The sequence below is a fragment of the Scyliorhinus torazame genome, chromosome 6 (assembly GCF_047496885.1).
Source record: "Scyliorhinus torazame isolate Kashiwa2021f chromosome 6, sScyTor2.1, whole genome shotgun sequence".
Lineage (NCBI taxonomy): Eukaryota > Metazoa > Chordata > Chondrichthyes > Carcharhiniformes > Scyliorhinidae > Scyliorhinus > Scyliorhinus torazame.
This window is the reverse complement of record NC_092712.1, coordinates 161,207,074-161,223,483: the sequence shown is the minus strand read 5'-3', so window position 1 is coordinate 161,223,483 and position 16,410 is coordinate 161,207,074. Positions and strand designations below refer to the sequence as shown.

The 16,410-nt window shown below is 46.5% G+C and overlaps 1 protein-coding gene across 1 annotated transcript in view; it reads left to right on the top strand.

The window, feature by feature from the left end:
- Positions 1-12,270: 12,270 nt before the first annotated feature.
- LOC140425854 (BPTI/Kunitz domain-containing protein-like) overlaps positions 12,271-16,410 on the top strand; it is a 45,361-nt gene continuing 41,221 nt past the window's right edge. The window contains exon 1 of the mRNA XM_072510238.1: positions 12,271-12,384. Within this exon, the coding sequence (XP_072366339.1) occupies positions 12,312-12,384 (73 nt within the window). The 5' untranslated portion in view covers positions 12,271-12,311. The remainder of the gene's footprint in view (positions 12,385-16,410) is intronic.

Genomic DNA, 16,410 nt, shown 5'->3' with positions numbered 1-16,410 from the left:
ACACCTGGCGGCCAGTAGATCTGGAGACCAGGACAAGGACAGGACCTGATTAACATCACACACAGGGAGTCACCACGTGCAGAGTATCAAGACAGAACTGTATATAACAAGTTGAAATAAAACAGCGTTGTACCAAATACAACCGTGTTGGTTCATCTGTACATCAGAACACCCAACACTACATAGGAGACTCCCCTAGTGCTGCATTGGAGGGCCCTTCCAGAGCGGTCCAGGCACCTGAACCACATCTTCAAAGTTCCCGAAGCACCGCACAATCATGTTCCTGGTCACGACATGGCTGTCATTGTGCGGGTCTCCGCTTCAGTCTGTGGCCTCCAGATAAGAGTCATCAGCCACGACTGCAGTGGATAGCCCCTGTCACCCAGGAGCCAACCCCTCAGCTGGGGGGGGGCACCTCGAAGAGGCCAGGAATCGTCAAGTTGTGCCAGGATGAAGGTATCATGCACACTGCCCTCGTATAGGGTGAAGAAGTGTTTGATGTGTATCTCATGGTCACACGGCAGCTGCATGTTCATCGAGTGGAACCCCTTTTGGTTTGTGAAAACCTGCCTGCTATCTGCAGGTGCTCGTACGGGATATGCATCCTTCGATCAGCCACTGGACTCAGGGCATCTCAGCGATGGTTGCGAACCAGACTGCTTATGCATCCTGGTGGGCCCGGCCCACATTGAAATTTATGTATTGTGGCAACCGGGCATATAGGGCCTACGTGATCATAAGATGGAGAGACTCAAGAAGCCTGACTACTTCAGGACTTTAGATTTTACTTCAGGTAAACTATGTCAAAATTGAGCATTCTTTAAACAGCTGCTGATGTTTTCCTATCTGCCTCCGCACTAGGAAATGCTTCCGATCAGAGAAAAATAGCACTTATTCTAAATTCGGCTGGAACGCAAGCATTGGAGCTTTATAATACCTTTGAATTTACTGATGATGAGGATAAAACAAAATATAACAGAGTGCTACAGAAGTTCGACGCACAGAGCAAGAAGCAGGTGAATGAGACCTATGAGCGCTACATGTTCAGGAAAAAGCTGCAGCTAAAAGGGGAGTCGGTAGATTCTTAAATAATAGCGTTAAAGTTAAGAACGCAATTGTGTAACTTTTCCTCCGCTGCCGATTCAATGCTGCGTGCTCACATTGTATTTGGGACAAATGACAAACGTTTGCGTGAGAAAATGCTAAGATGACCGATTTTTCTGCTGGAAGACGCGATTGATATGTGCAAAGCGAATAAACAAGCATCCTCTGAATATGTGGCGTTTGTGGCAAACGAAAAGAGCGCAAAATCGGAAAATGTGGCTGATGCCATTAAGGCTGTGTCGCAGCACAAAAAACTGCGTACAATGGCTGGCAGCCATTTTGATTGTGACGTCACGAGCGAGATGACATGTGCACGCTGTGGCCACGCCCACAGTAAAAAAAAAATTGTCCGGCAAGAGACAAACAATGTTCCAATGCTGCAAGTTCAACCACTTTGCAGCACAATGTCGTTTTGCAACAGCTTCCCTAGTAACCAAATTTTAAAAATCCTACCATGATGAAAGAAGGATCCAAGGTGTTCAGAGTGAAGATAAAAAATCAAGTACCTGTAAGTTTTTCGGGCAACTCAGGCTTTTCTCTGAGCTGGGAGAGGATTGAAATCAAGGAACTGTGAAAGTTGGCCACGTTTGGCTGCAAAACCTGAGGGAATTTATTTGTGTTTATGGGGGTCTGTCAAGGCATGTCCACAAGGGGCATCGATCACTTTTGTAAGGTGGTGGCAGAACCCAGGGAACGGGATGAATTGGGACCGCAGTGGGAAGGGATGTGTAACTCCCAGGGAAGGGATGACTGTAAAAGCTACCGAACTGCTGGTTCAGGTAAAGAGACCCCTGCCCACAGCCCAACCAATCGACCCTCACAACTGTCCGATCACCACCAGGGGGCCTGAGAATGGTTTAGTGTTTGTCCCCACAAAGAAAATGTTGTACCAGGGGGTACATTATGCTGTCGCCTCAGTTGTACTGAATCTAACGGAAGTAAGGTTACCAACTTGGTGCCCTCGTGGGACAGAACTGTTGTATCAGGCGTTGTTGAAGGACATGTTCCAGAAATTCCACAATTTGGATTTTGGGGACATTGATGTGGAGGAATTGTATCGTGGGGAAGGGGAATTTAATGTGGATTCCAGCCGGCAGCGTAGAGGGCTGGTCAATGATGGTTTCACTGCTTTTAATATGGGGACATCTATTGTTAACAGTATGGATACTGTAGAGCTGGCCTTGCAAATCAATCAGTTAAAAGGCCAGCTGAGGAAAGTACTGGGTGACGAAAATTCAGTAGTTGGGTGTGGGTTGCACGAAGAAGTGGCAATGACTCTCCATCTAAAAGAAATAATTGGGCAATTGGAAGATCACGCGAAAACAATTAATGTGCTGATTAGAGAAGATAGGAACGCATCCGATCAGGCCGCCCAGAATGAAGTGTGTGGGTTGTATGGTGCGTGGTTGGTAGGGGAGGGGAGGAATAACCTGGAGGACCTGAGACAGGGTCAGGTCCCCTCATGGATTAGTAACCAGCACTTAGCAGCGCTGCACCCATTAAACAGCATTTTGAGTCCTTGCCAGCTCCGTGCAGCTTCAGAGGCTTATCCAGTGCCAGTAGATTGTGGAAAATCGAACCACACAATCTTGGGGGTAGTTGTGAGGATCCCAGTCATGGGGAGTTCGGCACAACCAGTACCCTTGTACCGAGTGGAGAATGTGGGGGTCATTTGCGGGGGGGTGCATATTCGCTATGGGAAGGTCCTGCCTTATGTCATAGTGCGGGAGCAAGCTGTGGCAGGCATTGACCTCTCGGGTTGTCGGAGCCGGGGAGCGCAGGTGATCCTGTGTCCCCAGCACATGGGCACTGAGGCGCGGCCTCAGTGCGGGTTCAGGACTGCTGGGGCAGAACCTATAAATTGCACCACGGAGGCGATGGCAGCGAGCCATGTCCAGCCTCAGGTGGCATATATAGGAAGTGGGACATACTGTGTAACCACTGGAGCCCAGCAGTATCAACATGGAACACAGCAGTGGTGTCCGATACTGCACAGCAGCTTCTGTTTTAAACCGAAGGCAGAGGTCCATGTGGCACAGCAGCGGATATTACCCATCCCAGAACCCTCCTCAGTCCACCTCTCGGTACACAAAATTGATATTGATTTACAAAAGTATGTGGCCCGGTTTGGATACGATATTCCCCCAGCGAAAGAAGATTTAAAAGTCCTATTGGAAGCAGTAGAATTGTCCCAAAAGCACTTCTTCTCCCTGGAACAAAAGACCCAGGAGATTGATAGTGAGATAGCTAACATCAAAGGTCCCGACTGGTGGAAGCTGGGCTCATGGATTGTAATTCTGGCCTGGATCCGGATAGCTTCCCATTTGTTAGTTGTATGTCAAGTGTTTGTGGTTTTGTATTTGTGTTGCTTCAGTTGCAGGTTCCGAAGAGCGGCAAAACTCCGAAGGGCTTTGAAGAGGACCAGGAACTACACTTAAGACAGAAGAACCGTGGTGTAGTGACAGTAAATCAGTCACGATAGTAATAAAGGGATTCGTTCCCCAATGTGTTTTCCCCAATGCTGTACAGTTAGAATCTGTTTTACATAATGTATATATTTTGGTAATCCCTACGTTTGGGAACCATGGTTGTGATATGTTACGGATGCGGTAACTCTTACGTTTGGGGGGCCGTTGGTTGCACTGATGTTTAATTGTCCTTTTAATGTATCGTTGTTTATCGCTAGAGTTAGGATAAGGGGTAAGTTTAGATTAAGGGAACCCTCTCGGGACATATAGCTTCACGAGTTGTTGAAGGGAGTGCCCACAGTCACCAAGGATGAGAAGTGTTGCCCTCAACGTTTATGTCGATACGGTCCAAGCAAGGTTGGATGTATCGAAGGGGCATCTGTAAGTTTTTCGGGCAACTCAGGCTTTTCTCTGAGCTGGGAGAGGATTGAAATCAAGGAACTGTGAAAGTTGGCCACGTTTGGCTGCAAAACCTGACCAAATCTCCCAGTAGGCTCAGCATGCACTGCGGTGGGTGGGTGTGTGTGTGTGAGAAACCCTAGCCTTTGAATTGGCAAACTGCAAGATGCCAGACAACCACTGATTAGTTCAACCAACAGAACAATGGAGTGAATGATGTCACCAGACTCAACCAGCAGGAGGTCAGAGCACAGAAACTGGACTTCAATACAGGTGATAATGGCCCTGGACCCAACCAGCAGGAGGTCAGAGCACAGAAACTGGACTTCAATACAGGTGCTAACGGCCTTATCTCAGGGTAAGGAGATACTCATTACCATGATGGGGAAGTAAGTTCAGACTCTCCGGAGAAACAAGGAACGGCTGTTAAGAAGTCCTTTTATCTTGCAGATAAAGAGATAGTGGCTTTTGTCATAGGAACTTTGCCTGTTGGAGAGTGGGCGGAGACTGCGGGAGCTTTGAAATCATATTATAAAGTAAGGGGCCAGGACAGCCATTTTTCAGTTCCATCAAGTGGTTCCAGTGACTCAAGTTCAGCAGTTCAGCTAAGTAACTCAAGTTCAGTTGAGCTAACAGTTCAGTTCTAAATGCTCCTGATTCTACGCTCCTGCCGTTTTTGTGTCGACAGTCTGCTGAGAAATCGGACCTTTTAAACTGTGAGTACCTCAAGCAGTTTGCGAAGTTTCCTGAGAGATTCATAGGTGTTGAGAATCTGGGGAAAGGGGGTTTGACTTGTTTATTAATTGTTTTGAAGCATTGCTAAACATTTACGTTGTGTCCGTTATAGCAATTTCTTGATAGACATAGTTTTGTTAGAGCTTAAGGTTTTTATTGTATTTTCTTCTGTTTTGGTAATTTTGACCTGGGTTTTGCAATAAACCTCGATTTGCTTGTAATTGGAGTCCGTTTAAATTCTTCAATCTCTCACCAACAATCTCTGACCAAGTCACTTTTAAAATACTCCTCACCCTAATTCTGGGGTTGAGAATCTGGGGTTATCTTGGAACGATTCAAACCCGTTCACTCAGGACAGGCTGCTGGTTAGGTGATAAACAGCAGTGTCCTATTCTCTCTCTTGGGAAAACTACTCCAGCGAAGTAGGAACCGGGTGGGTGTTTTACCACCGGCAAGAGAGAGAATCACCTGGGCATTGGTGGGGGTCTGGATATCTGTGCGATATAAGCCTCAGACTTCCGGTTAGGGATAAACGGCAGGCTTGATTCAGTGCTCTCTCCCGCGGAGGTGTCCCAGTGCGGCATCCCCTGGTCTCTGAAGTTTCAGTGCCAGCTGGAGAGAGATACACACAGATATACAAACCCCAGATATCGGCCCAGTAGTGGAGTAAAGCAAGAATGGAACCCACTACATACCTGAACTGAAAATGAAGATTTCTCGCCATACACGCTAAAGGATACTTTCATGATTGAAGCAGTCACGAGGATTAAGTTTCTGGATTGTAAAGACAAACCAATGCAACAGTTCTCAACGATAATTAAACAGTGGACTGTATAATTCAAAATAAATGGCTCAGATATACCATTTAAAATTGATACAGGAGCGGATGCAAATATTCACAGAAACAAATTTAAAACAAGCATATAGGACACCGCGAATACAGAAATCTACTTGTTCGCTGACTGATTACAATGGTAACACTAAAGCCACAAGAGGATACTGCTATCATATTGTTAGAAATGGCGACATCGAAATGCCAATCGACTTTGAGATAGAGGAAGATGATAAGTCATCGCTAATTGGGTGGATGTTTGCAAAACATTAAACCTAGTTGAAAGGGTTCACACAACCAAGACTCCAACTGACCAGCATGAAGAGCCAAGGGAAGACTTAGTTGTTGCAGTTACCTTATCCAGAGCTACCACTGATACTGACACATCAGATACAGATATAGTACACATAGTGGAAGCACAAGCCTCATTTATTGCCGAGATGCTACCAGCGGTTGACCGAAAACTATGAATCATCAATGAAGAAACAGCAAAGAATTTGACGCTCCAGAGGGTAATCAAAAACTCAGAGAAGGATGGCCCAACGGATGTTGCTCCGCCTTTTGAAATATCAAAGATGACCTCACAGTAATAGATGGTTTCCTATTCAAAGGAGATAGGATAGTTATTTCTGCGTGCTTCCGACAAGGAATTCTGCAACAGATTCACAAGGGTCATCAGGGTATAGAAAAATGTTTTAGATGGGCAAGGCAATCTGTGTACTGACCTGGAATCAACAGGGGTGTTGATCAACGTGTACAGGAATGCACAATCTGCCAAATCCATCAACCTTTGCAGTGCAAAGAAAGCATGGAAGAAAATAAATCCATGGAGCAAAATTGGTATGGACTTGTTCTACTTTAAAGGTTGTGACAAACTAGTCATCATCAACTATCAACTATCCCGAGGTGATGACGCTGAATGATTTGACAGCAAGATCTGTCATACGTGCAGCAAAATCCATTTTTGTATGCCAGGGGATACCATTAAACGTTGTCTCTGAGAATGGCCCATGTTTCACAAGCTGGGAGTGGACACAGTTTGCAGAAATGTACAACTTTAATTACATCACATCAAGCTCACTGTATCCTCAATCAAGTGGCAAAGCAGAGAAAGGCGGAGGAATAATCAAAATATTGTTCCATAAAGCAATCGATAACAACAAAGATTTATCTTTGGCATTGTTGATGTAGAGCAACACCACTGTCATCTGGATTAGCACCAGCTCAGATGCTAATGGTGAGAATAATTTGCACCACGTTACCTGAGATAACTATTCCAGATTAGGATAATCAAGAGATACACAATTTATCAGATTAAGAAAACAGAAACAGAAAGAGAACTATGACAGGCAAACAAAACCTCTATCAAAATTGAAAGAAGGAGACTATGTATGTATACAAAATCCTGATGGTGGATGGCAACACATAGCTAAAGTTCTAAGACAAGTTATACCCAGAACGTACTTCGTTCAGACTGAACAAGGTTCTAATTGCAGATGAAACAGAAGAGCCCTGTTGCGGATAAAACATCATGTTATTTCTTAACCTCAAAATGTTATTGATCAAGATAACATCTTCAAGGACATTGACTTTCCTAATCCTTACTTGTCACCTGTACAGCAAGGCAATATGGAAAATCAATTGTATACTTTGAAGACACCACTGAGAAGATCAAAGAATGAGGAAACCACCGAACAGATTAATATTTGTAATGACTGTATAATTATACATTTATCATCAACAAAGTGATCAGCAAACTTCTTTGCAACTGAATGTAAAAAGTGGTAACAAGTTCATGATTAATACTAGCTCATGCAACGTTCAAAGAAAATATCACAAACAAAGTTTACAATAATTTTTCTTTTCCATAGAAAGGGGACGTGGTATGATCATAATTGTAAGAACTGCAAGGGTTAGCGAAATGTCTAGATCAGCCACTATAGGGAGCTAGCATTTCAAGTTGAAAGGCCTTGTGGGGAGAGAAGTGAAGTAGTTAGCTAGAGTACAGACTGAAGAAAAGATAGTGTGAGTGAGAGCAGATCATAGTTTATAATAGTTTAGAGATTAGTTGTAGGTGAGTGTAGATTATATGCAAATGATCAACTGTATTATTTAGGAGTATGTGTCAAATCCAAATTAGTAGTATTAATAAATTTACAACTTTGCTCAAATGAAAGCTATTTTGTGGTCTTTGTGAACACTATGCCAACCAACCTGAATTTAGCAACACAAAGAATACCACATTAACCTTTGAAGATAATATAAGATCAGTAACGGTTAATACATTATCACCTCCACCTCATTGGTGTCAACACTTGCCACTGACCATGTTGCAAGACAAGTGACATCAGATCAGTTATCATACACTTGGCCTGATTTTCAATTCCGCAGACTGCAATGAAAATTAATACTGGACACTAAGTATCACAATTAGCTGATTCATAGAGCCACAGGACTCCTACAGTACAGGTGCGGCTATTCAGCTCAAAGGATCTGCACCGACCTTCCAAAAGAGCACACAACCTAGGCCCACGCCCCCGTCCTCTCCCTGGAATCTACCCTGTACATTCCTGGACACAAAGGGGCAGTTTGGCATGGCCAATCCACCTAACCTGCAATCTTTGCACTGTGGGAGGAAACAGGAGCACCCGGATGAAATCCATGCAGACACAGGAGAAAGTGCAAACTCCACATGGACAGTCAACCAAGGCCAGAATTGAACCTAGGTCCCTGGACTGTGAGACAGCAGTGCTAACCACCATTCTAACATCACTCATTTTGCTGCTCAGCCCCATCTGAGACCAATTTCTATCCCCTTGGATTTAAAGCTATGGAATATAGGGCGGGATTCTCTGACCCCGCACCGGGTCGGAGAATCGCCGGAGGGCCGCGCGAAGCGCGCCACGCTGCCCCGATGCCGGCACGCGATTCTGCACAGAGCGGAGAATCGGCGCCATTGATGCCAGCGAAGTTGGCGCGGCGCCGGTCGTGGGTGGCTCTACGCGGCCGGCGCCACCAATTCTCTGGCCCGTATGGGCTGAGCGGCCGTAAGAAAAGAGCCGAGTCCCACCGGCGCCGTTCTAACCTGCTCTGGGCCGGCGAGACCTCGGCGTGGAAGAGTCAGGTGGCGGCCTTTGGGGGGGATGGGAGGGTCTGACCTCGGTGGGGGGCCTCCGATGTGACCTGGTCCGTGATCGGGGCCCGCCAATCGGCGGGCCAGCCTCTGTGGCTGGGGGCCTCCTTTCCTACGTGCTGGCCCCAGTATTCCTGCGCCATGTTGCGTCGGGGCCGGCGCGTTGAAGGAGGCCACTGCAGGAGGACCTTTAATGAGGCAAGAGAGGAGGGGACCCTGCCCCCGACAATGTCGGAAGCGACAATTTCTTTGATCCTAAAGCGGGACAAGGACCCACTGCAATGTGGATCATACAGGCCGATCTCGCTCTTCAATGTGGATGCAAAGTTGCTGGCAAAAGTGTTGGCCACGAGGATCGAGGACTGTGTCCCAGGGGTAATCCACGAGGACCAGACGGGATTTGTAAAGGGCAGGCAACTAAACAGCAATGTGCGGCGGCTCTTAAACGTGATAATGATGCCATCGGAAGAGGGAGACGCGGAGATAGTGGCAGCTATGGACGCGGAGAAGGCCTTTGACCGAGTAGAGTGGGAGTACCTCTGGGAGGTGCTGCGTAGGTTTGGGTTCGGGGTAGGGCTTATCAATTGGGTTAAGCTCCTTTACAGAGCCCCGGTGGCGAGTGTAGTGACGAACCGGCGGAGGTGGAAGTACTTTCGACTGTACCGAGGGACGAGGCAGGGGTGCCCCCTGTCCCCCCTGTTGTTCGCATTGGCGATCAAACCATTGGCCATGTCATTGAGGGAGTCTAATAAATGGAGGGGGGTGGTCCGAGGGGGAGAAGAGCATCGGGTGTCGCTATATGCGGATGACCTGTTGCTGTACGTGGTGGATCCAATGGAGGGGATGGTGGAGGTCATGCAGACTCTAAGGGAGTTTGGGGAGTTTTCTGGCTATAAGCTCAATGTAGGGAAGAGTGAGCTCTTTGTATTACAGGCGGGGGACCAAGAAAGAGGGATAGGGGACCTACCGCTGAGGAGGGCAGAGGGGAGCTTTCGGTATCTGGGGATCCAGATAGCCAGGAGTTGGGGGACCCTACATAAACTGAATCTGATGAGGTTGGTGGAACAAATGGAGGAGGATTTCAAAAGATGGGACATGTTACTGCTCTCGCTGGCGGGTAGAGTGCAGTCGGTCAAAATGATGGTCCTTCCGAGGTTTCTGTTTGTGTTTCAGTGCCTTCCCATCGTGATCACTAAGGCCTTTTTTAAGAGAGTAGGCAGGAGTATTATGGGGTTTGTGTGGGCGAATAAGACCCCGAGAGTAAGGCGAGGGTTCCTGGAACGCAGTAGGGACCGAGGAGGGTTGGCGCTGCCAAACCTGGGGAGCTACTACTGGGCAGCAAATGTGGCGATGATCCGCAAGTGGGTTATGGAGGGAGAGGGGGCAGCATGGAAGAGGATGGAGATGGCGTCCTGTAAAGGAACGAGCCTGGGGGCGTTGGTGACGGCACTGCTGCCGCTCTCGCCGACAAAGTATACCACGAGCCCGGTGGTGGCGGCAATGCTAAGGATCTGGGGCCAGTGGAGATGGCACCGGGGTGCAATGGGAGCATCGGTGTGGTCCCCGATCAGGGGTAACCACCGGTTTGTCCCGGGGAAGATGGACGGGGGTTCCAGCGCTGGCATCGGGCGAGGACTGGAAGAATGGGGGACCTGTTCATCGACGGGACGTTTGCGAGCCTAGGGGCACTGGAGGAGAAGTTCGAGTTACCCCCGAGAAATGCCTTTAGATAAATGCAGGTGAGGGCTTTTGTGAGGCGACAGGTGAGGGAATTCCCATTGCTCCCGGCACAAGAAGTTCAAGATAGGGTGATCTCGGGTGTATGGGTCGGGGAGGGCAAGGTGTCGGAAATACACCAGGAGTTGAAAGAAGAGGGGGAAGCGCTGGTAAAAGAGTTGAAGGGTAAATGGGAGGAGGAGCTGGGGGAGGAGATCAAGGAAGGTCTGTGGACTGATGCCCTAGGTAGGGTTAATTCCTCCTACTCGTGTGCCAGGCTCAGCCTGATACAATTTAAGGTGGTCCACAGAGCGCACTTGATGGGGGCGAGGTTGAGTAGGTTCTTTGGGGTAGAGGACAGATGTGGAAGGTGCTCAGGGAGCCCGGCGAACCATGTCCATATGTTTTGGTCATGCCCGGCACTGGAGGGGTTCTGGAGAGGAGTGGCAGGAGCAATATCTCAGGTGGTGAAAGTCCGGGTCAAACCAAGCTGGGGGATATATTTGGAGTAGTGGACGAACCGGGAGTGCAGGAGGCGAAAGAGGCTGGCATTCTGGCCTTTGCGTCCCTAGTAGCCCGGCGAAGGATCTTGCTAATGTGGAAGGAGGCAAAGCCCCCTAGCCTGGAGGCCTGGATAAATGATATGGCTGGAGAATAAAGTTGGAGAGGATTAAGTTCGCCTTGAGAGGGTCTGCGCAGGGGTTCTACAGGCGGTGGCAACCGTTCCTAGACTATCTCGCGGAGCGTTAGAGGAAGGTCGGTCAGCAGCAGCAACCTTGGGGGGGGGGGACATCCTGGGAGGGGGGGGGGGGGCGGGAAAGGGGAGACTGCCTGGGAGGGTGGATGAGCAAGAGATAACATGAAGGGTTGGGGAAACTGGCACGTACGGGTGAGGGCCAGTGTACAAAGCTGTGTAAATATATCATTTTGCCATGTATATATCTTGCTCTGCGTGATTTCTCGGTTTTTTTGTTACGAGGGGGGGGGGTTATTGTTTGTAAGCGAGAAAAATTGTGTTAAAAAATTTTAATAAATATATTTTTTTTTAAAAGAAGGAGGCCACTGCACATGTGCGCGTTGGCACCTGTGCCACTGCGCATGTCCTCATTGGCGCCGGCGCCACTGCGCATGCCTGGATCCCGCGGCGCACAGTTCGCACCGGGATCGGCAGCTGGAGCGGCGCGGACCACTTCAGCGCCGTGCTGGCCCCCTGTAGGGGCCAGAATTAGTCGTGAGAGCGGCACGTTCACGGCGTCGTAAAACACAACGGCATTTACGGTGGCGTGGACACTCTGCCGCGGGATGGGATAACCCCACCCGTAGTTTCTTCCATTAAAAAATACTCAAGAACCCATTTGGAGGTCAGCTCTACCAGTGGGTACCCTTTTAGGGTTAGATGCCTTTCTATTCATAAACCAATACAAACACAGGAACTGTGTGTATTTCTGCAGCCTAATTCACATAACCAATGCAACTGCTTTTCACATGTCCACACTGTTTTTGGTTTGTCCAGCTGTCAAATTATGTGGCAGGGATATTCAAAAATTACTTAAACTTCTAACTGAAATGAATAGACATACTTACGGAGGGTTACATAATAGTACAGAGCAAAAATATCTATTTTGGGCAAATTATTTTACAGTGATATAAAACATGCAACAGGGATATTAAACATTTTGTAAGTTATATGCATCACTGACTGCACTTTATTTTGGTTTGAGAAACTGATAACATAGTTAAGATTGACGCCTTTAGTTTTCCAGTTGGAGTCACATTGGCGCATCTCCGAGTCAGACTAAGCGCAGTGGTTGGAACACCCGCTCTATAAATGTACCAGCTGATTCCGCTGATCCGGAATAGACTGAACTCACGAGTCACAGCGAGAACTCAACAGTGAAACAACTCAACCCACTCTGTCCAAATCATGAAGTTTCAGCTTCTCACTGTGATCTGCAGCATCTTACTGCTGGCTCTGCAGTTTGACATTGTGCAGACAGGTAATAGTTTCAGAATATTCTAACATGTGGAATTTAAGATTATTTTCATTTGTTTTAAATAGCAATGATTAAAACATTTGTCATCCACATAAAAATACTTCTGAATGGCCTTTGAGGGACAAAGCCAGGACTCAAAGTGACAAGTCTTGGAATTGAATCTTAGCTGGATTCAACTTTACCACAACCTCCTGTTTAAACAACAGAGATCAGAGGCACAATCGAATGGCCTCATCACGCCTGACTCGCTTATGCGACGAGGCCGTTAATTCTCACGAGAGGCCTCTCGCGCGATTTGCGACACTCGAGAAGTCACAGTCTGGGTCGCACTCTCACTGGGAGAGATCCATATTTACACAATTAAGTGAGCCTAGGTTTATTTAAATAATTTGGTGCCCAGTTCTCCGAGGCCCGGAACGAACACCCGTGCTTAGGAAGCCTCTCCATGGTGCCGTTTACCACTGGTCCATACAAACGTGGACCAGAAGTAATGGCAGTCGGGGGAGTCTACCAGGCCATTGGAGGCCTCGGTGGTCAGGCTCTGGGCAGGGTGACACCCTGGCACTTCTGGCACCCAGGCACATTGGCACTGCTAGCCTGGCACTTTGGCATTGCCACCTAGAACTGGCAGGGTGTCATGGTGGCACTGCCAGGGATTGGGCTTGGGATGCCCTGTCCTTAAGAGTTGGGGTAAAGGGTGCTCAAGGACCCTCTAAGAGGTCAATTGGAGGGGTCAGGAGGCTGCAGTGGTGAGTCCGAGGGGTTTGAGAGATCGGAGCATCATTTAGAAATGGCGTCCCGGTCTCTTCCTGCACTGATGAGCTGAGCTTGTCAGTGCAGGATGTGAGGTAACTGTGACCTTGTCGGGGGGTTCCTGACTGAGGCCAAAAAAGAAAAGAATGATTTCTGGGTCATTCCTGGCATTGCAGGCACCGAGAAATACTCCACTATACATGCCCAAAGCAGGACTTCGATTTTTTGGTCGTTAAATCATACCTCTGCTGTTTGAGAGCTAGAATTTACTGTCTGATTTGCTGGTAAAGCAACAGAAATGAAAAATGGACAAAAATGTGTTTAAATCATTCCTAGATATGGGTATTGCTGGCAAGCCACAGGATTAATGGCAAGTTGCTACAGCGCATCTTGTATCTAGAACATTGTGCTACCACTGTGCGCTCGTGACCGAGATGGTGGCCTCACATGTGCAAAGGAGAGGTTGTGTGTACAGCAATTAATTAGGAAGACAAATAGAGCATTTGGCTTTATTGCAGAAGGGATTGAGTATGTTGAGTAAACAAGTCTTGCTACAACTCCACAGTCCATTGATGAGCATATACTGAGAGTGGAGTGTGCAGTTTAGCCTTCTTACTTAAGGAGGGATATACTTGCAATGGAAAGAAGCCAGAGAAGGTTCACTCGGTTTATTCCTGGGATGAAATTGTGTTCTCATGAGGAAATGTTGAGAAAGTTGGGCCTATACCAACTGGAGTTTTGAAAAATGAGACCTGGTCTTCTAGAAACACTTAAGATTCTGAGGTGACTTGCCAAGGGAGATGCAGAGTGGATGCCTTTCCTTCTGGGGAAATCGAGCATTGTGGGCACAGTTTAAAAATTAAGGGTTTTCTTTAAAAGATGGAGTTGAGGAGAAATTCCTTTCCTCAGAGGGTCATTAGTCTTTGGAATACTCGTCTACAGACATCAATTAAGTCATTAAATCTATTCAAGGTTACGTTGGATAGACTTTGATCAACAAGGAGTTAAGGGTGATGTTAAGGGAGGGGTGGGGGCATGGAGGGTTAAGTGAAGGCAGTCAGAAAAGTGGAGTTAAAGCCACAGTCCGATCAGCCATGATCTTATTGAATTTCGGAGCAGGCCCAAGGAGTCGCATGGCCAACTCATGCGTTTATTACTTATGATGTTCTGACAGTACTATAAAGGGTTCATTCTATCAGATACTGTGTACAGCTTCACAGGAAGTGAGCAACATCACATGGTCTTGCTCTCCAGCTTCTGAAACCTCATTGTAAGATATAGCCAGAGTAAAATGTCCTTCAGTAAAGTTAGTGTCTTGCTTATCTCTGTATTGTCAGTAAATATGCTGTATGAGTCAAACAATACTAAGAATATTACGTGGTGGCATTGATTGAAGAAACAATAATGAGCAAGTCTCTGCTATTGCTGGAAACCTTTGAGCAGGTCACAGGCTTCAACCAGGAAGAGTGTTTCTGAATTTCCACTGGGGATTTGCCAGATTACACACTGCATCAGGCCTCGCTGCAAAGGTGAGCAGTGATCTGTCAGTATATTGTTATATGCCATGAGTGACTGTGCAGAATATATCTAGTCAGGATATTGATGATGAAAATTCCATGTCTGAGGAAGTAATCAATGCACTGAAAACCTACTTCATCCTGAGAAAGAGTATAATTTCTGAGCAGGCATTTTTCAATACACCATACCCACGCCAAGGGGAAAGCGTTGATGTATTTATCAACAATTAGTATAGCCTTGCAGAAAACTGTGGATATGGCAACTTGAATGATGAACAAATCAGAGACAGATTTGTCTTTGGAGCGTTGGATGAAGCCTTGGCTGACCACCTGCAATCTTGAAATCTAAACTTAACAAAGACAATCCAACTGATCAGTCAAGCTGAGGTTAGGAAGCAAAACTGATCCATGATTCAAGATGACAGGGAGAACCCGATCTCAAAGGCAATTGACTCAGTAGAGAATGTTAAATTAAGGAACAACTCAACAATCGTAAAATGGCAAAAGAAATAGGAAAAGTGCCTGTGGTGTTCTTTGTGTTGCTTATTTAGGATGGTTGGCAGAGTGTTCCACAAAGACCACAGTATAGCTTTTACTTAAACAAAGTTATGATTTTATTTACACTACTAAACTAGTTTCGACACTTAGTCCATTTGGAATACAGAATTAATCAATAACATCTAACTACACACATCTGCTGACAATCTCACTACTGGTATAAACTATAATCTAACCTTCTCACACTAACTGCTCTTATGACCTTCACTAGCTTTCTCCTGCATACACTCCTCTCCTAAGGTCTAAGGTCTAGCATCACTGCTTTATATAGTAGTACCACATTCCCCTCTAGTGGCTATTCATGGTACTACATTAACCCTTGTAATGCTGATAGTTATGATAATACCATCCCCCCTTCTTTCTAAAAGAAAATCTTATTACAGTGGTAGTGATATTTTCTTTAACCCTGCCATTAAGGGCGTACTGCTGTCTAAATAACTAGTAACTATCACTATCTTATTATCGTACAATACCATACTTATGTAATGACAGTTACATCACATAGATGAGTATAGGTTAAGATTACAATCACAAGCTCAGTCTCTCTAGAGGTCATCTTCTTCTGGTCGAACGTCTTAGTGGAATGTTCAAGGCGTTGGATTTCTGTGCCACATCTGCGAGCTGTGTCGGTGCTAAACATGGATCTGGAAAGGCAATGTCCTTGAATATATCATCACGTGGTACAACCTTTTCACGTTGAGCTTGACCCTTGTGCTTGACACGTAGTAATGCTCGTCTGTTTCTCCTCAACAGCGATCCTTGTTCTGTTTGTATTAAGTAGGAACTAGGTGCTACCTGTTTCAGAACTTTCGCAAGATTTTGCTAGCTTCCTTCTGGATTCTGAATTCTCACAAAGTGACCTTCATGGGTTTCCACTTCAGCTATAGGCTTGGTATGTCTATTGTAGACCTCTTGTTGCCTCTTTTTGTGATCGTAATTCTTTCATGTAACTTCTGATTATCAGTTTCTGGACTGATGATTTGTGGTAAAGTGGTCTTTTCCCCATCAACATTTGAGCAGGTGAGCGACCCATTGATAACGGTGTTGCTCGGTATGCTAACAACGCCAATGACAAGTCTTGACCATCTTCACTCGCTTTGCGGAATAACCTCTCAATTATCCCTACTCCTTCCTCTGCTTTCCCGTTCGACTGTGGATAATGTGGACTAGATGTCACATGGTTGAAATTATATTGCTCTGC